The sequence below is a fragment of the Camarhynchus parvulus genome, chromosome 5 (genome assembly GCF_901933205.1).
Source record: "Camarhynchus parvulus chromosome 5, STF_HiC, whole genome shotgun sequence".
NCBI classification, from domain to species: domain Eukaryota; kingdom Metazoa; phylum Chordata; class Aves; order Passeriformes; family Thraupidae; genus Camarhynchus; species Camarhynchus parvulus.
In genome coordinates this window covers 60,092,286-60,114,976 of record NC_044575.1, presented here as the reverse complement: position 1 = coordinate 60,114,976, position 22,691 = coordinate 60,092,286, and the positions used below count along the sequence as shown (strand labels likewise).

Sequence of the window (22,691 nt, the reverse complement as noted above, 5' to 3'; positions counted from 1 at the left end):
CAGGAAAGGTTCTTCCCCCAGAGGGTGCTGGCACTGCCCAGGCTCCCCAGGGAATGGGCACAGCCCCAGAGCTGCAGGAGCTGCCAGGGATGCCCAGGGTGGGATTGTTGGGGGTCTGGGCAGGGCCAGGAGCTGCCCTGGATGATCCCTGTGGGTCCCTTCCAATTCAGGAGAGACTGTGATTAATATTACCAGTTTATCAACGTGAACAATTAACATCTTCCCTCCTAGATCCAACAGAGGAAGTGTATGTCCTGCTGTCACAAGAAAATCTTGACAATTATTTTCCGATGCCCTTTTATAAGATGCTAAAGTGCACATTTCTCCCAAGTTCCACTCTACTATCTCTGAAGAGCTGTACCTGTTTTATTTTGAATTCCATTAATTCCAGCTGGACACAGAGTTCAGCTGGAACTGACTCAGTTGTTGATAAAACAGAGTAAGAACTGGAACTGTCCAGCTGTTTAATGAATATCAGCTAGTATTTCATAGCTGCTGTTTCTGGCTTGTCTCACCTTCAGAGAGACAGGGAGTTCTGCTATGCTTGCCTTATCACAGAATCCACAGGATCACGGAATGGTTTGGGCTAGAAGGGACATTAAAGTCGATTTCATTCCACCCCAGCCATGGCAGGGACACCTCCCACTGTCCCAGGTGCTCCAAGCTCCAGTGTCCAGCCTGGCCCTGGGCACTGCCAGGGATCCAGGGGCAGCCACAGCTGCTCTGGCAATTCCAGCCCAGCCAGGAATTCCCAATTCCCAATCTCCCACCCATCCCTGCCCTCTGGCACTGGAAGCCATTCCCCCTGGTCCATCACCCCGTGCCCTTGCCCGGAGCCTTAAACCCCGTCCCGCTTTGGGACCCAGCTCCTCCTTCCCTTCTCGCCCTGTGATTTGCGTTTAGCTCTCCTATTCCCGGTGCTTCGTTCCTCCTCTCGCGCCCATTATTCACATCCTCCCGCATTATTCACATCCTCCCGCACGGTTTATTCCGCCTCACGCCTCAGCCCGGCACTGCTGCCCGGCACCGCTGCCCGGCACCGGGGCCAGCGCGCTCTCCCCGTCCGCTCCCACCCCGACGCGCGCCGGGTGCCGCCCCACACTTTGGACCCTCCTCGCTTCCCGTCCGCCCCAGGGGAGCGACCGGCGGCGGAGCCGCAGCTTCACCCGGAGGAGGCGGTGGCGGGACGCGAGTCCTGAGGCGGCCGAGCCGCTTCCTCCTCCTCCCTCCTCCTCCTCCTCTTCCTCCCCCCCAAGATGGCGGCGGACCCCGCGGATCAGTTCTGCGTGGCCGAGGAGCGCAGCGGCCACTGCGCCGTGGTGGACGGCAACTTTCTCTACGTGTGGGGAGGATACGTGGTAAGGCGGGCGGGGGAGCCGGCAAGGAGCGGCGGCAGCGGGCTCGGGGCGCGGGGTGCGGAGTCCCGGGCGGGGCAGGGCAGGGGCAGGGGGTCCCCCCGCCGGCCCTCAGCCCTCGGCGGGCGCTGGGGCTGTGGCGCGGGCGCTGATTGGCTGCGGCGGCCGCGCGCCGTTCGAATGGCGGCGGGAGGCGCTGAGGGGACGACGCTGGGGGGACGGCGCTGAGGGAATGGCGGGGCCACTCCGTCGCCTTATCCCTCCAGCCTTTCCCTGCGCGATCAGCGCCCTCCTCCTGCCCCGCTCGCACGTGTGGGGCCGGGCTGGTGGAGCCGGTTCGCTACTTCCAAGCCGCCCTTCCTTCGCTCCTCAGCGCGTCTCCCTTCAAACCTTGACGCTGTAATTTGTGGCTCAGCTTTTCCAGGGTGTCATTCGCGTTCTCGCTGCTGAGTCCCCGTGTTTTTTGTTTGTTGGTAGTTGTGTGGTGCTTACAGCGCGTTTTCCTCCCGTAGAAAGCGCTGCTGTCGCCTCGAAAACAAGCTGGTGGCAGGCTGAAACCCACCCACAATTTAGTTTGGTTTTTTTTTTCCCTCTGGTTCTATCATAAGGATGTCCTTGTGTCTTTTAACTCTATGACTACAACCCAACTACATCAAATACATCCACTTAGTTTTACCTTTTATTTTTCTGTTTATCTGTTCATCTTGTCTGTCTGTGCACATTGGCCATAAAATTGCAAATACCTGTGCTTGGTGTAATTCCTGGTCTTGATCAGGTGAAAACTGTTATTTCTATAATGATAGTGCATATTCTATATATTCTTCATGTATATAGAATATATATACATAGAGAGAGAATAGTTCATATTCTGTATATATATGTTCTATAATCTTTTATATATCTATTCTATATAAAATAGTCTATATATATATATATTTCATGGTCTAAGGTAACTTTAAAGTGTTCAAATCTTGTCCTTCTGTACTCAAGCAAAGAACTCCAGTGGGAAGCTCCTGGATTGAAACTCCATAATACTCTGTAGAACTAAATATCCCCATAATCACTGGTAATTTTTAGTAGTTTTTATGCTCTAAATCTTTAAAACTGAGGTTGAACTAATGAGCACAATGTTTTCAAAGGTTTTCTAATAAAAAATTGTGGGTTCGTGGTACATTCAGAACAGACAAAGTATATGAAGTTTAGCAGACAAACTTTGCAAGTGTTCTTAGTAGTTTTCCGTATTTATCTGTTGAAAATATTATGAAAACTGTTGCTCTGTAGGCAGCCCTTTGCACAGATAAATCATCTTTCACGTGTTGCTGCTGGACTCCTGCCCAACAAACTTTATTTTTGGCATCAGGGTGTTTGCTCAGAGCTGGTTCAGGAGCAGGTGCTCGACCTCTGGCATCTCCAGATGAAATAGAGACAACTTGAGCTCCTTGCAGAGGCTGCCAGGGCTGTGTGACAGCAGAGCAGAGGTGCCTGGCAGAATAAATTACCAAAAACAGGATGAACCTGCCTGCCTGGCACCTTTCACAGTGAGAAATTCATAATAAAACCTCATGTGAAGGCAAGTCATCAATATCAGTAACTGGATTGGCACTAATTAAATTTCAGTTTTGTATTTAACTTCCTCACATTTGTTTCATTTTGAGCCAGTTTTTATTTGTTTACTGACTCTGGCTGCTTACTCACTGCCAGGCTTCCATTTCTTCCTGCTGCCAAGGCAGTAATTAATGCTGTAGTTGTTACTCACCACCAGTACTGCATTTTTTTTGGGCTTCCTCTCTTGTTTGTTGTTTTTCCTCGTGATTATTTCCCAAATTATTTTTCTTTCTTAATGACCTCAATTCAGGACGCTTCATAAATCTTTTTTTCCACAGAAGAATTAATTTTCTCCTTTATATTTAACACCTTGGTCTTTCAAGTTACTGCTGCAGGTAACTTTTTCTGTTTCCAGTCCATTTTTATATTCTATTTTTTATTTTTCCACTATGCCAATGGAAACAGCTCCTGATAAAAAGTACCTAAATGAGTTCTAATTCAGGAGTTTCACATCTGGTTGATGTTGTTACACATCTTTTCTTGGCAAAATGAAGTTGCTCAATCTGTGCCTTTATTGAGAGGTCCTGAGGAGGAATGAGTTGTTTCTTTTTAAAATAAATTCATTTTCTGATCAGAGCAGTAACACTGGGGTGTGACTTCTGATTTCCTTGAGGTCATTCAGTGTTGCTGAGTAACCTGGCTTGGCATTTCATGTGCAAACACAAAAAGCAGAACTGATTGAACATTTGAATGTTCCCCTTTCAGTCCATTGAAGAAAATGAAGTTTATCTGCCCAGTGATGAGCTCTGGATCTATGACATGGACAGTGGGCTGTGGTGAGTGGCACCATTGGTATGAAATTACCACCTAAAGCTGATTTTTGTCACTGATGTGCAGGGAAAAGCCTTCGGGGACATTGGTCATGTTAAACAGCAGGTGTTTAATGTCAGCACTGAGGGACAGAGCTGGGCTGGCAAATGAACTCCAGGAAACAAAACCCTGCTGAAGGCTGATTAATTATTGTGTGCAAGGGAATGGTGGCTCCAGGCTCTGTTAGCACAGCTGCATTTACCTGCCAGTTTATTTAGGCTTAGGTTTTTTACATTCACTTTTATGTTAGAGCAGTTAAACACTGGCTACTTGGACTCTTGATCCAGTTACAGTTATACATTTATTATTTTTGCTCTTAATTCCATGTACATTGCAACTCAAAAATAACTCACAACTTGCCCCTTTTCTCTTTCCTTCCACTTTCTTTTTTCCTCCCAAAAATAACTCAGAAGTTGCCCTTTTTCCTTCTACTTTTATTCCTGCCTTTTTTCTCTTTCCTTCCACTTTCCTTCTTCCCCCCCTTTTTTTGTTTCCTTCTTCCCCCTCCTTTTTTTGTTTCCTTCTTCCCCCTCCTTCTTTTTGTTTCCTTCATTCCCCCTCCTTTTTTTGTTTCCTTCTTCCCCTCCTTCTTTTTGTTTCCTTCATCCCCCCCTTTTTTTGTTTCCTTCTTCCCCCTTCTTTTTGTTTCCTTCTTCCTCTTTCTTTTTGTTTCCTTCTTTTTGTTTCCTTCTGTTTGTTTCCTTCTTCTGTTTGTTTCCCTCTTCTGTTTGTTTCCTTCTTCTGTTTGTTTCCTTCTTCTGTTTGTTTCCTTCTTCTGTTTGTTTCCTTCTTCTGTTTGTTTCCTTCTTCTGTTTGTTTCCCTCTTCTCTTCCCCTTTTCCCCTTTCTCCTCTCCTCTTCATCTTCTCTCTCCTTTTGCCCCTTTCCTCTCCTGCCCTTTCCCCCCATTCTCTTGCCCCATTTTTCCCCTTTCTCTCTCTTGCCCCATTTTTCCCCTTTTTCTCTCTTGCCCTATTCCCCTCCCCATTTCTTTCCCCCTGTGACCACGATTTGCTGTCCCATTTTGTGGGAAGGGCTGCCCAAAACCTTTCACATTCCTTGCTTTTCCTTTCTGTGCTCCCAGGGACCAGGAGAGGGATCAGGGTTAAACAGAATTTTCCAGGTTCTGTTCAACCAGGATCTGCTCCTGGCCTGCCTGAGCTCTCCTCAGTTTTCCATTTCTGACATCCCAGCACTGCCAGATTCTCATTTCAGGAGTTCCTGGAGTTAATAATGTTTCCAGATTCTGGATAATTAATATTTCAGCTCTACTGAAGCTCTCCTAATGTGAATCTCACCTCCAGAAAAATCAAATAGTTTAGAAACACCCAATATCCACCTGGGAGTTCTCTTCCACCACAGAAGCCCAGCTCCACCTGCAGCTCCTACTTATGGCCCAAACTGTATTTTCACCTTTAGGTCTAAAAATTCTGAATAAATCTCTTTGGGATTGTTACATTTTGGCAGGTTGGAAGGGGTTTAATGTATTTTTTTATTTAATTGCAGGACAATGCACCTGATGGAAGGGGAGTTACCCACCTCCATGTCAGGCAGCTGTGGGGCCAGCATCAATGGGAAGCTGTACATTTTTGGGGGATTTGATGATAAAGGATACAGCAATAGGGTATTGTAGTCTTTTTTCCCCCATAACATTGTATTTTAATAAGTACTAATACTGTTTATCTGGTGAATTTTTATTTGAATTAAAGAGAAATTTCTATTTCTTTAAACCTTCTATATTTATGCCACTGCTTTCCCAATTGAGTTTTTAAAAATATTCTGACAAGCTTAATTGAGACTAATCTCTGAATATCACTTTTCTTTTTGCTCTTTGGTAGCAATTCACTGCTTTAAATGATCAGGTAATAATTAAGGTTAAAATAGAGCCACCAGCTTTCCTTAGAACTGAAAACTGAATTAACAAAAGAGATCGAATCAGTTGTTTTATCATTGAATATAATAAAATCAGAGTTGACTCCTGACTAGAAAACAGTGAAATGGAGCCTCTGGTGAAACTTTCTGCCCATTCTTCCACTTTAACTTTATTTTTTGTGGTGTATTTCCCATTTTAAACTCACTGCCAGTTCCTCTTTTACTTCCAGGCTTCTGGTGGGTTGTTTTTTCTGGTGTTGATTTGTGGTTTTTTCTGAAAACATTGTCATTTTTCTTTCCTTTCCAGCTGTATTATGTCAATTTGAGAACAAAAACCGGAACCTACAGGTGGAAAAAAATCACAAATTTTAAAGGTCAACCTCCCACACCTCGGGACAAACTTTCCTGCTGGGTGTACAAAAACAGGTACAAAAATATTGAAAATATTAAAAAGATTTAATTTGTGTTCATGGCAGAGAGAAAGGGTTAAAAAGTGAAGAGAACTCAGGGTTGGGATGGAGGAAACTCTGATTTTTAGTTTGACTTGCTGGGGGATTTTGTAACAACTTTGTACCAGAGTTTGCTCACATGAACCAATGGCAAATAAATAGTGAGCTGAACTAATGGTAAATAAAACCCCACTTCAGGAGAGGGCTGGGAGATTTGGGGTAAATTTGTGGGATGTTTTACACTTTAGAAGGCAATCATGCTTCTATTAGATGTTTTTAACACATTAAAAAAGTATAAAATTATAAAAGAAGTATATTAAAAAGTATATTTAAAAAAAAAGTATAAAATTACTTTCTCTGCAATATTCATTATTTTAAGCATTAAATTTACCTGCAATAAATCCATGTGGTGGATTCCCAAGGATTTTAAGAGCTGGCACTTGCAGAGGCATTTCAGGGATTATCTTTATCTTGTAAGGACTGAGTCAGCCTGGACATTTGTGTTGGGAAAGTGACTGAGTGTGTTTAGAAAACAGAAATACTCCAGATTTTCTGTCTGTTATGGAAAATGTCTGGATAATGAGGCAGAAGTGATCACAAGCAGGTGCCCTGTCAGTGCTTTATTATTAAATGTGTTACAAACAGGTCAGAATGTGATTTATAGTGCACATTATCAGATGGAAATGATTTCTTTCTGGACTCCACATCCAAAGAGGTTTTGCATAACTGTGCAATGCCCCTGGGTGCCAGATCTTGGCTTTGTAATTCTAATTTAACTGCAGAGATAGGAAAATAGAGATATTGAACAACTCCTTAGCTGTTAACACAAGATTATTCAAAACTAAATGCATTTATTCAAAGTATTGTGTCACCTGCACGCTGAGAAAATCACCTGGTTTAGATGATAGAGTGGAACCTTTGGATGTAAAAAAAGATTCTTTATGAATGGCCCTTTCCTGGGTGGAATATTGGGCTGGGAGGTGTGTGAGCATCCTTCAGTAGTGCTTGGTTGAAAAATTTCATTTTCAGCCAAAAAGAGACTTTTTGTGTCCTGTGGGACAAAGCTTGGGAACATTTCTTGCCAAAAATCAGACACAGAAGGTAAAAAATGCAGCAGGAGCACAGGAACTTCACTAGGGAAGGGCAGAGAAGGCGGCATTTCACTGTCCTGGGTTTTTTTTCCCATTTTTACCTGAGAACAGCACTGGAAATAAACTTTTGGGGAGAGGAACAGAGACTTGGAGGTGTCTTGAATCATTTCCTTGTGTGGGTTTCAGTCAGGTTTGCTGAGGGCTGTGACCTTCACCTTGCTTGGGTTTGCACCAGCAGGTGCAACACAAAATATTCTCTTTGTTTGTATCACTGCCAGTGCAGCACAACCCAAAATACTCATTATTGCAGCTGATTCATTTTCATCTTATTTACAAAAGAATGAGCTGGTTTTGTTCTTTCAGGCTGATTTATTTTGGAGGTTATGGCTGCAGGAAGCACAACGAGCTCAGTGACTGTTTCGATGTCCACGATGCATTTTGGGTAAGAGATTTCCCTCATTCCCACTGATTTCTGATTCAAAAAAAAAAAAGATCCTTCTTATCATCCTTGATGAGCATGAAAATCTGATTTTTCTTTTATTTGTAGCATCAGCAGAAGTGCAAATTTGGACTCTTTTTTAGATTTGAAATTCCATTTGAAATTGGAAATTTAGGTTTGAAATTCCAGATGCTGCACGTTGGGAGTGGTGGTTGTTCCACATATTCCAAGTTCCCAGTGCTGGCCTTGGAATGCAGTGAATTAAATGCTGTCAAAGCTGGATTTTAATCTGAAGGCATATTTTAAAGCTGAAAATCCCAGAAAATGGAAATAATTTTTATAATTAAATGTAATAATTTTTATAATTTATTTCTTTGAAGTAACATTAGGGAATTTATAGCTTCCCAAGTCTAGGTGGCAAATACTCTGAGTTAATTTATTGAGTTTATTTTCCAGAAAGATGCCTGGATTATCAACTTTCCTACAGTAATTTCTTATAATTAATACAAAGATGACTGAGCAGAGCATTGACAGGAAGCTCCTGACATTAGATGTTAAAGACCCAAGAATTGTTTTTTTACAATCTCTTAATTTCTCAATGTGTTACAATGAAATTTAGAAGGTGAAATTTGCTTCAGTATCTGATGTTGGGGCCCAAAGCCAATTTTCAGGTGTCACAGCCTGAACACCCCTGGGTGCTGCTGACCTTCAAGTGAATCTAAGCTGCTGCAGCATTCTTAAAAATATCACCCCACATTTTCATGAAATTGCCTATTTTAGTGTATTTTCTGTTTGGACAGATCCCTTCCAGGTTTGTGTCCTTCACTAAGCAGCAAGATTTTAAAATAAAATATATATATTTTTTTTAATGTCTTCTTTTTTTTTAGGAAGGACAGATATTCTGGGGATGGCACAATGATGTTCATGTTTTTGATACAACCACACAGACTTGGTCTCAGCCAACAATTCGAGTGAGTGGTTTTAATCTCACACCTTGACACAGTTGGGATTTTACTGACTTTTAAATCATGATTGTGCTCTAGAAACTGGGGACACCTCCCACTGTCCCAGATTGCTCCAAGCCCTGTCCAGCCTGGCCTTGGGCACTGCCAGGGATCCAGGGGCAGCCACAGGAAGTCTGGGAATTCCCAATTCCCAATCTCCCACCCATCCCTGCCCTCTGGCACTGGGAGCCATTCCCTGGCTCCTGTCCCTCCATCCCTTGTCCCCAGTCCCTCTCCAGCTCTCCTGGAGCCCCTTCAGGCCCTGCCAGGGGCTCTGAGCTCTCCCTGGAGCTTCTCCTCTCCAGGGGAACATTCCCAGCTCTCCCAGCAGAGGGAAATTGCAAATCTGCATCCGTGTATAATTCCCATGGAAAACCTCTCACAGGAGAGCTCTGCCTTATTGAGATTAAGGTATTCTCTAAAGTTCATAAAACCCAGGTGAGTTTATGTCAGAACTCAGCAGAAGTTGTATATTTTAAAGAGTGTCTGGCAGCTTTTTATGGTCTTTACAAGATGTTCTAAAATCCCAATAAATGCAAAATGTAAAATTCCCATTGCAAAGTAAAAGCCACTTTTGCCACCTTCAGTTCTGATTTACACAGGGAGGATTTTCTGGCATGTGGATATAACATCAAATTTTAAGATGTGATTTCCAGGGGTTTCAGTAGCAGTTCCTGATGGTTTATAGATCAGAAAGTAAAACTGTCCAGGAGATTTTCTGGTGTTCTGAAGGATTATTTTGCTTCTTTCAGGGTGGAGATCCACCTCAGCCTCGAGCAGCTCACACCTGTGCTGTGCTGGGAAATAAAGGTTACATCTTTGGAGGACGAGTGCTGGTAATTCAGTATTTTCTTAGCAGTCATATTATTCTCTTGGCAGTTTTTTTTTCCTTTTTCTTGTCATTTTGTAGTAAGAAAAAAAAATTCCCAAATGTTTTTGGCCTAACCTGGATGTTCAGGGCTCTGTATCCAGGATGCTGCTTGTCATCACCCTCTACAAAAAGAATATTTCAGTCTGTAATATTAATGATTGTCCCAAAAAAGGTAAAACACAGATGACTGTGTGGTAAATAACAGATTTGAGTTGGCTTTCTAATTGAATTTTGCCACTTTTTGCACATAAGTGATGGAAATACAGATGTCTGGAAGAGGTCATAGACAAAAGGATGCAATCTGTGCATAAATAATTCAGGATTGGATTGTGGCTGTGTAATTTTTACTCTTCCTGACTCTTTTTAACTGAGAAAAGCCACAGGCACCACCCCCCTGATTAAAGCAGGGAGATACTCAAACCTCTCAGCAACACTTGGAATTTCTCCAGTGCTCATTAAAGGAGATTTTCTACTCAGTTCCTCTCTGCTGAAGCGTTGATGTGAGAAACAGATCCTGTAAGGCAAGTTAAAACCCTCCCAATTTCAGTGACTGTGCACTCTTGTGTTTTATTTTAATTGAAGTTTTTAGCTCTTTTCACTACAGCTGATTTAGATCCTTTAATCCTACTCAGCTAGAGGATGAGCCTGGATGTTTTCTATCTCCAAAATTGACAGTGAAGAAGCTTCTGAGAGCCCCCAGTGCTGTGTTCCTGTAGTTGTGGTCTAAAAAAGAGAAGGAATTAGTTTGGGAATGAACATATTCCAGCTCCACCTTGGAAAGCTGCCACAGTCTCAGCCCTGTATTCCCAAATCCTGGCAAACAAAGCAGTGTAAAGTGACCACACCATGTCCAGCCACTTCCCCACCTGCAGGAAGTTTTTATTTAAGTGCCTTTCCAGAGCAAACAGAAAAGAATTCAAATGGATCCTGTTTGTTCCTGCCATGATGTGGCCTTTGATTCAGGATCTCTGGAATTGTTCCCCAAGCCTGAGAGAGCTGCACTCAGCACCTCCCAGAGCTGTGGGGTTGGCCAAAGTGGGTTTGCAGATAACTGAAGGAAATCTAGAGATTTGAGGAGAGTGAAAAATCAGAGTTACCCATGCCCTGAGTGAGCCCTGTGCCCTGTGCTGTGTGCTCACAGCTGACCACAGCCAAGTCCTGCTCCTCCCTCAGGGAGCTGAGAGGGACAAAAACCCCAAATGTGGGGGTGTAAAGGTCCCTTGGATGGTTTGGTGCTGCCCTGGCAGCTCCTGAGCACACAGAGCTCCTTCCCCAGGGCTCTGTGCCCACCCCAGCCTTGCTGCACTCCTGAACTGCTCTCCAACCCCAGCTGGGGTCCATGCAGCCTCTGCCACTGAAATTCTCATTTAGCTGCAGCTCACCTGTCATTCCTGCACTGCCCTCAGAGGATTTGCCCTCAGGCTTCTGGTTAACTCTGACTACAGCATTCTGATCTTAAAAGGTTTTTCTCTTCAGCTTCCTTAAAAACGTGCTAAATTTCAGTGAAACCACTTGGGAAGCCGTGTCAGAGAAGAGTGAAATTGTGGAAAGCTGTGTTTAATTCTGTAGGAGAGCAGCAAGTGTAATTTTCATTATTGATCCATTTTCTGTCCTAGAAATAAATGGAAGGAAACATAAAAAAGGTGAGGGAACATTCAGTGGGGCTTGAGGAGTTAATGTAAGTCATGAAAAGAAAAAGCTAAAGACAGCAGAAAACCACTCAATTTTCTGACACCAGGAATAATTCCTCCCCAAAGGATGAAGTTTTGCTTTTCTCCAGAAATTGAGGAGCAAACACAGGGTTGCTCTGCTCCTCCTTCTCCTTCTAGTTCACCATAATACAAATCTTCCCAGGGAAAAGGCTCTGCAAGGAACCAGAAAGGGCCAGGAAGTGTCATGAGGCTTCTCCTATTCATCTTTCTGGGAGGAAAGGGCACCTTTTTCCAAACTTGGAGCTAGAACTGGTAAAAGAAGATGATGATGATGATGATGATGATGATGATGAGAATCAGTTGTACCAGGAATCATTTGAAAACAGGCTCAGAAGTGTTATGTGGACTCAGTTCCTTCAGGTAAGCCCCTGGAAAAACAGAAATGGGAGAAAGTGGGAAGGAAGGAGAGTTAGTGCAGAAGTTGATGTGAGTCTTATATTTGATTTAAGTGGAAAAGTTTCATGTTGAGAATGAAGTAAATAAACCAAGGTCTTTGCAGCAGCTCTTCACACATCTGGTGCCTTAATGTAAGCATGTTTGTATTTCCTGTCAGCTAAGCTCAGAAGATCCATGGAGCTGCAGTCCTTCTCTTGGCAGAGCTTGGAGCTGGAATAGCTTTTGGTTGTAAATCCAGGAGGGAGAGCTGCAGAATTCCTGGGAATAATGTCACCCTTACAGCCTCTCTTGGTGCTAATCCTGAGACCAGGCAGCTCCTGCCTAACCTGCACTGGGCTCAAAGAAATCAACTTGCAGAGATAAGCAGAGTGTCTCAGGAGCCCTTGGAGCTCCAAGGGAAATTCCAGCCCTCTTAGGAGGCTTGGTGCTTTTTAGCCAATTAAAAATCATTTTAGGATTGGCAGCAGAATGATGAAATAGAGCAGCAAAGAGAAGTCCATGAGAAGCTGCAGGAGAGCTGTGGCAAGTGATGCTCCTGTAAACCTGAGTGCTTCCAGCTTCCCAGAGAGGGCTTGGGCAGAAAGGAGCTTTTATTTGCTAAGGGCCTCAGTCTTGGACAGTTGGTGGTGTTTTGAATTCAAAATGAGCTTGCTGTAATTCTGCATCTGCCCAGCTGTTGAACCATGAGAATGCAAAGATTTTTTGATTTCCCAGGGAGCAGGAAAGAGAATTTCTCCATCTTCTGCCTAATGCCCAGGAAAGGAAAGTCAGCAAGGAGGTCTTGAACAGGATCCTCTTGAAACCTTAATTTTCACCATAACAGCAACTTTCTCTGATAGATATCCTTTATATCAAATTGGTTTACTCCAACATGATTATTTCCAGTTGTAGAGGCCAGGATGTTGGGTTTGCCCCAAATGTACAGAAGATCCCAACTGCACTTTGCTTTCAGCTTGGATGATTTGATCCCCTCATGATTTCAAAGGAAGGAGTAGGAAACTGGAGAGAGGAGTCATGGAAGACAGATCTGTTCCCCTGGCTGGCAGCTGGACCACACTTGGTTGTTTTTGGGTTGTTTTTAGGCAATGCCCCAAACCCTCACAATCTGCTTGTGTTTATCCTGTGTCCCTCCCCAAAAGGCTCTTCCCATTGCCCTCCCAGCCCAGCAGGGTTAGCAGTGCTTGGCAGAGGAGGTTGTGGCATTCCTGAAATCCCTGAAAGATTTCCCTGAAATCCCTGAGAGACTTCCCAGAGCTGTGCTGGGCAGCTCTGGGGGTCCCTCAGCCTCCCTGCTGGGTACCAGCCCTCCTTTCAGCCTAGCTCTGCCTCAGGATCTGCCACCTGGAGAAAAAGCCTCTTTTTCTAATAGATCTATGGACTGCCCAGGGAGAAAAGGAGTTGGAAGGTAAGGCAAGAAACATTTCCCTACTTCCCAACTGGTTTTTGTAGTTCCCAGGGGAATCACAGCTCCCAGGCAAGCAAAGAAATCCTGTTATCACCTTCTCCACCCTCCCCCAGGCAGGCAGAGACTTCTCCATCTCAAACCCCAGGCAGATGAGCAAGAGGAAAGATTTTCTATTTGATTTGGTGGCACATGCTAAAAGGTCCTAAATAAAACCTTGCTGGTGGTCACTTTGTGAAAGGAAAAGAGGGAAAAGCACAAATGATGGACATTTCTGGGAATAGCCAGAGTACAGCACTACCAGGATACTCCAAGGAGTAGTGACCAGACAGGAGCATCCAAACTTCTGATCACAAAGCCAAGGAAAGTAACAGCAGGCAACAATAGGAGAGTAAAACACCTTCTGCACTGCCCTGCCAGGAGTTCTGTGGATGGAAATTAAAAACATTTGCAGGAACTGGATAAAATCCCACAAAGTTCTTCACTTTTAGAAGCTAAAATTGGCCCCATAGTGCTGTTGCATGACTGGAAATATTTCTGCCAGGCACTTTCCTGAGTGTTGCATGGTTTTTTGTGAGGAGAAAAGCTTTTCATCTGCCACATAATTCAGATTTATGTTAAGGCAAGTGGGTACAGATTTCTTCAAACTATTGGTACTTGGAATATTCTGTCCCAGGAAGGCCTCACTGAAATATTTTGTTTATTGTTTGCTTAAAATAACCCGAGTGGGATTTTATTTCTTTGTTGTAGCAAACCAGAATGAATGATTTGCACTGCCTGAATTTAGACACTTGGACTTGGTCTGGAAGGTAAGTTTGCTTTTGTAACACTTAAAACTGAATTTAGAAGATGGAAACATATTGTTAAATAGTTCCAGAGCTATTCCTGCAGCTTTTCCAAGAGGAGAATGAGGGTTTGGGGACTCCTAACAGCTGCTGCCTTGTGATTTCAACGGAATTGAATTTTGATAGTGGTTACTGAGCTTTTCCTGCTCTGCACCAGAGCTTTGGTGGTGCTGTTTAAAGCACAGCATGGAGTGATTTAACACCCTCATTTGCAGCCTGGCTCCATTTATCCAGATGGAATTCCAGGTTTTTAGGGCTTTTTGAATGCTGGGTTTAATGTCTGTAGTTACAGCACAGATTGGGAAAAGGTCTCTTCCATAAAAGGCCATGAAATCCTTAAAAAATGAAGATTTTTCCAAAATTCAAGTTATTTCCATATTGTGATCCAAGAAAAGCTCATAATATTTATCCATGATCCAAATATGTATATATTTTTATATTGGATTGCTGTAAATTTATATATTAATATAGAAATATTTATATACTTATATATTGGATCACTGTAAATTTAGGAATCTTCTGTTCAGCTCTTGCAGCACCTCTGCAGAATCTTTAAGACTGAAAAAAGAAAAAAAAATTAAGATATTGATGGGAAAAAAGAGTTTTCAGTATATGCTGCTGTTGGCACCTCACAGGAGATAAAACCTTTGTATTTATTTGTTATTATTTATTCCTCTGATCACAAAAGGATCTAATAATTATTTATTAATAAATAATGATTTTATTTACTAAACAGTCAAGTTGGTTTTTCTTACCCAGCTCTGCTCAGCTTTCCTAAGGAATTGCCCAATAGGAACCTGCTAACCCAGCATTAGCATCCAGCAGGAGATTGCAAAATTCATTTCAGCTGCCACTGCCCAGAAGTTGCTTTCCCTGCCTTGAGCTCTACTCAACTCATTCAATATTTGATTATTTCTGGTACTGGCATCATTTCTTGTGCATAAAAATTGAAATTTTATCAATTATCAGTATCTGTTTGATACTTTTTTTAACCATCAAAGCCCAGGCTGCCCCTTGGCCAATTTTAGAAGCCTCTTTTCTTCACTTGGATTCAAACAAATATTGCAGCTTGGCCCTGAGTGCCAAAGTGAGCAGGGCACTTCTTCAATCCCTTTTAATTATCTCTGATAAACTGGTTTTTGGCATATCAGCATCTTTACTGTTCACATTCTCAAGCAAACCCAACTAAACTAAAATAAATTTTAATACAGCTCAGCTGAAATAGATTTCAAATGAGATTTTATCAATAAGAAACCTCCATCTGTTCTGTACTTAGGAATTCCCCTCTTTACTCATATTTATTTCCAAGTCTGGGTGAGCCCAGCTTGAAGAGGTGGTACCTTTTGGATCAGAGGTAAAACCACAAATCCTTGAGTCATTTAAAATCATTTTCCTTGGAGTGAAGAGCCTGGAGGCCCTCGGGATTCATCAATTTGATCTCAATTAACTGTTCCCTTATGTGTACATAGAATTTATTTGGATATTTAATCTCTTTCTTCACTGGGAAAACACCCAAGGTGGCTCTAGGACAAACTGAAATTTTCTGCCAAATAAATTTAAATTAAAGAATTAAACAATTTCAGCATTGTTTGAAGATTTGGGGGGTTTGTTTCTTTGTTTCCCCAGGATTAATATCAGTGGAGAGAAGCCCAGAGATCGCTCCTGGCACACGCTGACCCCCATAGGGGAGGACAGACTTTTCCTTTTTGGAGGACTAAGCTCTGATAATGTTCCTTTGAGTGAGTAATGGAGACTAAAAAAGTAATTGTAATTCTCTTGTGCATTTCAGATCACACTGACAGGGGATGGGATGATTGACAGGAGTTGCTTTTGTAGAAAAGGTAGCTTGTTTCCATGAAAAAACCTGAAATTAGCAAAAGTAATTTGAAGATAAATAATAATTTCACAGATAAATCCACTGGGAGGAGATGATTTCCTCAATTTGCCCAAAAGAAAGGGATTGGGTGTGTTTTAATTCCAGATTTCAGTGCAGGGAGGGTTCTGGGACAACATTAAATCACAAGGAGTGAAAAGAGGCAGCTTCATGAAGTGCTGATGTTCCTGCTACCTAAATAAACATGCTCTTGGAGCTGCTTGTGTGAATAAAAGGCTAATTTTTTATCCCAAAAACCCCACTAATGAGCTTTATAATAATTATTATAATAATTCTCCCATTGCAGGTGATGGTTGGATCCACAGCATTGCAACAAACGGGTGGAAGCAGCTCACCCACCTGCCCAAGAGCAGGCCCAGGTACAGAAACAGAATCCTTCTTCAAAATGAACCAGTTTTGAAATTCTTGAACAGTATTTTTAAAGAATATTTTAAAATATTAATGCCGTGTGGTTGAATAGTTTGCTTTAACACCTTTTTTGCCTTTATACCTCATTTTAATTTCTGTATTTGATGCTTATTTTCTTATTTTGTGGTGAAGGATATGGGTGTCCAGCTGACCTGGTACTCTGTAGCCAAATTATTTCTCTATAAACAAACCATAAAAAATTGGAGGAATAAATAACCAAGGAGAATAATAAAAGCTCTTTAATATTTATAAATTATTAGAAACAGGGGAGGAGAGACCATGAAAAACTTGATTCCTCTTTCAGTGTTCAAAAGCAAAATTGAGTGTTATTGAAGCATGATCTGTGTTTCTAAGTTAAAAACTATTGAACTGATTTGCTCTGGATAGTAAATATTCAGATTTTCATTGAATTAATTCCCTGCGTTCAGCCAGGAACTCCCAGCACAATTTTATATCATAATATCTATCACAAGGGTTTTTTTTAATTACAATATTTATATCATATCACAATTTTTTTTTTTTTTTTTCTGATACAAAAATATTCAGTTCTGCTCTGCTCCCTGCCTTGTTACTGAAGTAATTAATTCATTTTCTTCCTGTTTTATCCTGTTCTGGGCTGTCTCTTAAACACAACAGCCACAACTAAACCAACTGTTCTGCCTTTTACCCCTCAAACTCTTCCAAGCCCACATAAACTCAGCCCTCAGCCTCACCAAATATTCAGTTTATGATCTGTGATATTTTTATGCTATTTCAGCACTGAGGAGTCTTTAATCACAGCACAGCAGGAGCAGCCAGGGCTCTGGGCTCAGCTCTTGAGTCTCCCAAACCTTCCCTGTGCTGGCATTTTCCCTGGGATGTGCTGGAATGTTCCATTCTGTGCTGGGAGAATCAGGGACCCCTGAGCCCGGGGGGTTTTGGATTTGGGGTTTGGGTTTTAGGGCTGAGGAGCTTCCCTGGACCTAAATCTGCCTAGAACTAAAGGACCTCCCCTCCTTCAAGCAAAACCTCCTGGATTTTTCCAGGAAACCATGGATTTTTCCATTTCCCAGAATTGTTAGGGTGGGAAGGGACCTCTGGAGATCCCCCAGTTCAGCCCCCTGCCAGTGTCACCTGCAGCAGGTGACACTGGGATGTGTGGGTAAAAAGAACCACACCAAAAGCCTCTCCACACACTGAACTGCTTAAAGTGTCAAGTATTTGTACCAGAATTTTATTTTTTGCAGCTAGAAAAGCTTTAAATCAGTTCAGCTGCTCTTCAAATGCAGAGCAGTAATACATCTCTGTGTACTTCTTTAATTTATTTCTTTTACTTTGTAATGAAATTTATTAGTGTCTTCCTGATGCTTCTGCAACTCTGACTCCCTCCCTAAATTCTGTAGAGAATAATTTCCTTCAACCTCCACTTTTAGCAATTTCTAAAGAATTGCCTTCTCAGGTGATCCTGAATTGGTAGAAAATCCTGTTCCTCCCTCTGTCTGTCAATTTTAGTTTTGATTGCTGGGTTGATTAACCCCTGGATTCCTTCACATAATTGGTAGAAAACACTGTTCCTTTTTCTGTCCATCAATTTTAGTTTTGCATGCTGGGTTGAAATAAAATACAAATTTTATCTCCTGGATTCCCAATGTTTTCATTCCCAAAATTGTGGAAAATACCATTCCTCCCTCTGTCCATCAATTTCAGTTTTGCATGCTGGGTTGAACTAGAGAACAAACTGTTTAACCCTTGGATTCCTTCCCATAACTGGTAGAAAATCCTGTTCCTCCCTCTGTCCATCAATTTTAGTTTTGCATGCTGGGTTGAAATAAAGAACAAATTTTAACCCCTGGATTCCCAATGTGTTCATTCCCAAAACTGGTAGAAAACACTGTTCCTTTTTCTGTCCATCAGTTTTATTCAGCCAACATTTTGCATGCTGGGTTGAAATAAAATACAAATTTTAGCCCCTGGATTCCCCCTGTTTTCATTCCCAAAATTGTAGAAAATCCTGTTCCTCCCTCTGTCAATCAATTTTAGTTTTGCATGCTGGGTTGAAATCAAATACAAATTTTAAGCCGTGTATTCCCAATGTTTTCTTTGGCATGATTGGTAGAAAATCCTGTTCCTCCCTCTGTCCATCACTTTTAGTTTTGCATGCTGGGTTGAATAGAGAACAAAGTGTTTAACCCCTGAATTCCCAATGTTTTCATTCCCATGATTGGCAGAAAATCCTGTTTCTCTCTCTGTCCATGAATTTCAGTTTTGCATGCTGGGTTGAATAGAGCCCCAAGTGTTTAACCCCTGGGTTGCCAATGTTCTCATTGCCATGTGATGCTGTTGCTGTGCTGGAAGAGCCCTGTGTGATTGAATAACGTGCTTTGTTAGAATGTTTAGGTGATAAGTTAGAGCAGCCCATGGGAGGCCAGGAGCTCTCAGGCAGTAGGAAAAGCCTCAGGTTTCAAGCTAGGATGTCAGCAGAGCCCAGGCAGGAAAGGCTTCCCCGTGTTCTCCGTGACCAAGCCCAGATTTCCCTAATGCAGAGCAGGCAGAGACTGATCTGGCACAGGTATGAGGAAGGGAAAAGGTGAGGAACCTGCTAAGGACTCATGAGAGAAAGTGGGGACGTTGTTTTTTTGCATGAAACTGCAGTGGTGTGTTTGATTTTGCTTCAGTGGCTCTAAAGTCCATCAGCAGTGGTGATAGAGCAGAAAAATCTAATCATGAAAAATAAAATCCCCACCAGGGGTGGCTGCTGAAGGGGCAGGATCTTTCTGAAAGTTCTAAAGTCAGGATTTGCTTTTGTGGGGCCTTTATGATGAAACTTCCTTGGTGTGCTGGAAGTTACTGACTCACAGCAAGTGACCCCAGGAATCTCTGGGGGAAGGGTAACACTGGAACAGGAGAACTGGAGATCCAAGTGTCAGCACTGAGACCCCCCAGGCTGAAGGCCACGAGAAAATTGTACTTGTGAGCCAAAGAACGTGGAAAATTGCAAAAGGAAAAGCTTGGCAAAAGCTTGGTTTGTAGAGTTGCCAAAAAAATTTTCCACTGTGGTGATAAATAAGACAAAGTTGATATACCCAGAATACAGAAAAGTCAAATAATGACAAAATATATTGGTCTGTATGAAAATAACTCTCATGAGCTGGGGAGTTACATTGCTCTCTTATTTGATATTATTAAACAAACAAGTAATAAATTTTAAGGTGTTCTTTTTTACCTCTGAAATAATGGTTTTGCCTTGCTGCTAACAGCCAAGTCCTTGTTCCTTGGGCACTCACTGTGTTTGTGTTTGATTTGCAGATTGTGGCACACAGCCTGCCTTGGGCAGGAGGGAGAAGTGATGGTGTTTGGGGGCAGCAAAGATGATTTGCTTTTTATGGACACGGTCAGTAAACTGAACAGTAAATCCCATCCCTGGGATAATTATAATTAATATCAAATCATGGAATGGTTTCAGTTGGGAGGGGCCTTAAAGTCCATTTAATCCACCCCAGCCTGGCCTTGGACACTGCAACAGATGGGGAGTCCAAAACCTCGGAGCAAATAAATAAATAAAATATATTAATAAATATATTAATTAAAGAAAATTAGTTGAACTTGGAAGAAAAAGCTGCAACATCACCTGGTCTCTATAGGAAAACTTCAGTGTATAAATATATTAATTGAATAATTTTAATTAATTTTTTTAAAAATCCCAAATCAGATTGAGTTTGGCTCAAACAATTTGCTCAAATTGGTAACTGAAACCATTACAAATTACAAATCACTGAGGAAATTATTACAATTTACATACCTCAGATTATAAATTAATTATAATTTTCACACCAGTGAGGAATCCCCACCTGAGGCTTTCTTGACTGACAGAATAAAAAGGAATTTGTAATTCAGGTTCCTTGTAAATCGTGGGTCAAGGAGAATATTTCTAAATGATGCTCATGGTAATAAATGTGACATTACTGTAGAGAACTGCTGAGGGGGATAAGTTGTTTGCCATTCTAATGGTTCTTTTCTTCTCTTGCTCAGGGTCACTGCAGTGACTTGTTGATATTTCAGACTCAGCCTTACTCCCTGCTCAGGTGAGTTGGAGTTACAGAATCCCAGAATGGTTTAGGCTGGGCTGAAATCCCATCGTGCTCCATGGGCAGGACACCTCCCCCTACCCCAGGTGTTGTTTCAGCCCCCTGCTCCTGCAGAAATTGGGTGAAATTCCCAATTTCCTGCTCAGGAAATACCTGAACCCTTCAGTGTGTGATGCTGCACAGCAGTTGAATCACTGGTACTGTGTAATTCCTGTACCTGTAATTAACACCTGTAATTAATGCACATCAGCTTTTGCTAGGTATCATTTGTTAGAATAGAAACCATTTACTTCATGGTTTTTTTCTTTTTTTCCTATTTCCCTTCCTCAGGCTGTGTCTTGACTGCATTGGGAAGAACGCAGCTCTCCTGGAGAAGCAAATTCCCTGTTTGCCACCCAAACTTGTGCAGGAAGTGCTGAAAAAAATCACATTTTGGGCTGCCATGACCCACAGGCAGGAGAGGAAAGCTGAGACTGAGAGACAAAGCCAGCTGCAGTGCACATGAGGCAGGGCAGGGAGCTGTGGGACACCTGCCAGGGCTTGTCCAGAGCTCTGTGCTCTGCCCTGCAGCTCTGTGCTCTGCTGGATTCCTGAGGGAAGTTTGACAACAAATCCTTTTGATGGGAATCTCTCGTTTCCTGCGTTATGGAAAACTGATCCAACTTCATTTCTAGATAATTGTTCACCTCTGCTCTCGTGGTTTTGACCACACAGCCCTCACAACCTTTTGTTCTTTTGGAAGGGGACATTTTGTTCTTTTGGAAGGATCCAATTCAGCTGGATAAAATATGGTTTGAGTTTAAAAACCCTCCTTGGCCTTACCCCCATCAGCCTTCCCAAAAAGATAAATTCACCTCGGTGTCTTGGGGACATTCACACCTTGTCAGTCTTAAAGGTAACAAATTTACCACCCCCCAAATGTTGGTTCCACCTGGCACTGACCAAAACCCAACCCTGGAGCCTCACATCTCCCACTTCAAGTAGGAAAATCCACCTGGGAATTGTGGAACTTGGAAGAAAAAGCTGCAACACCACCTGGTCTCTATAGGACAACTTCAGTTCATCACCTGGTTTTACTGTTTCTGCCATCAGGAAATCCTTTTGGAAATAAGTTGTATATTGTATTTTGGATGTGCAAAGTTTGTATTTCATTCTTGTTAAAAAACAACAACAACAAAGTTGTTTATTTATTGTTTTAAAAAAAAAGCAAATGTAGTACTGGTTATTTTTCTGTTTCAAATATTTACTTAACAGGAGCACAGTCATTAAAATTTTATAGAGAGTTGAAGCAAGAGGCATTTGGACACATCTTTGATTGGACACATCTTTGGTTTTAAAGTCTGTAGAATTACTTATTTGGGGAAAAGAGCTTTGGGGGGAGCAAATATGTTTCAGAAAGGAAGTTTTGTGATTGGTTATTTTAACAATCACAAACTCCTCCTCCTCCTCCTCCTTTTGGGGGAGGGAGAGTTCAGATGCCCCCCTGAACCCCAGGGTTTGATTTTGGGGGGCTCAGGTGCCTCCAGGGTTCATTTTGTTGGCTTCAAGTGCCCCCAAGGTTCATTCTGGGAGGGCTGAGGTGTCCCCCGTGGTTAATTTGGGGGTTTTAGATGTCCCCAGTGGGAATTTTGGGTTCAGGTGCCCCCAGTGGGAATTTACAAGGTTCAAGTGCCCCTGAAGTTAATTTTGGGGTGGTTTTGATGCCCCAAGGTAAATTTTTGGGGTTGTTCAGGTGCCCTCATGGTTAATTTGGGGAGGTTCAGGTGCTCCCAGTGTGAATTTGGGGGCTCCATCTGCCCTCAGGGTTAGTTTTGCTCCCAGTGTTGATTTTGGGAGGTTCAGATGTCCCCAGTGTAAATTTAGGGTGGTTTGGGTGCCGTGATGTCAATTTTGGGGTTATTCAGGTGCCCTCAGGGTGAATTCTGGGGTTATTCAGGTGCCCTCAGGGTTAATTTTGGGGTTATTCAGGTGCCCTCAGGGTGATTTTTGGAGTGGTTCAGGTGCCCTCAGGGTGAATTCTGGCATGCCCAGGTGCTTCAGTGTTAACTTCGGGGTGCCTGGTGCCCCCAGGGTGAATTCTGGGGGATTTCAGATGCTCCCAGGGTTAATTTTGGGGCAGTTCAGATGCTCCCAGTGTAAATTTGAGGTGCCCAGATGTCCTCAGGGTGAATTGTGGGGTACTTCAGATGCTCCCAGTGTTAATTTTGGGGCAGTTCGGGTGCTCCCAGTGTTAACTTTGGGGTGCCCCGGTACCCCCGGGGTGAATTTGGGGGTGCCGGTGCCCTCAGGGTGAATTGTGGGGCGGTTCGGGTGCCCTCAGGGTGAATTTCAGCGTGCCCGGGTGCTCCAGTGTTAATTTTGGGGCAGTTCAGACGTTCCCAGTGTTAATTTTGGGGTGCCTGGGTGCCCCCGGCGTGAGTTCGGGGATATTTCAGATGCTCTCAGAGTGAATTTTGGAGCATTTCAGAAACTCGC

General features: G+C 42.7%; 1 protein-coding gene across 1 annotated transcript; it reads left to right on the top strand.

The window, feature by feature from the left end:
* The first annotated feature begins 1,088 nt into the window (after window positions 1-1,088).
* KLHDC1 (kelch domain containing 1) lies at window positions 1,089-21,504 on the top strand. The gene is made up of 13 exons (XM_030950100.1): window positions 1,089-1,358; window positions 3,666-3,736; window positions 5,276-5,393; window positions 5,949-6,067; window positions 7,545-7,623; window positions 8,508-8,591; window positions 9,377-9,460; window positions 13,756-13,814; window positions 15,477-15,589; window positions 16,031-16,103; window positions 19,438-19,522; window positions 20,161-20,213; window positions 20,547-21,504. Exons 1-13 carry the CDS (start codon window positions 1,257-1,259, stop codon window positions 20,719-20,721), a joined length of 1,215 nt encoding a protein of 404 aa, XP_030805960.1. The 5' UTR covers window positions 1,089-1,256; the 3' UTR covers window positions 20,722-21,504.
* Window positions 21,505-22,691: the final 1,187 nt, after the last annotated feature.

Excerpts from the sequence above, each read along its gene's own strand:
- KLHDC1 (XM_030950100.1), top strand. The coding sequence starts at position 1,257 with ATGGCGGCGGACCCCGCGGATCAGTTCTGCGTGGCCGAGGAGCGCAGC. Across the intron at positions 7,624-8,507 it reads ATGTCCACGATGCATTTTGG|GAAGGACAGATATTCTGGGG; the intron begins GTAAGAGATTTC and ends CTTTTTTTTTAG. Across the intron at positions 13,815-15,476 it reads ACTTGGACTTGGTCTGGAAG|GATTAATATCAGTGGAGAGA; the intron begins GTAAGTTTGCTT and ends TTGTTTCCCCAG.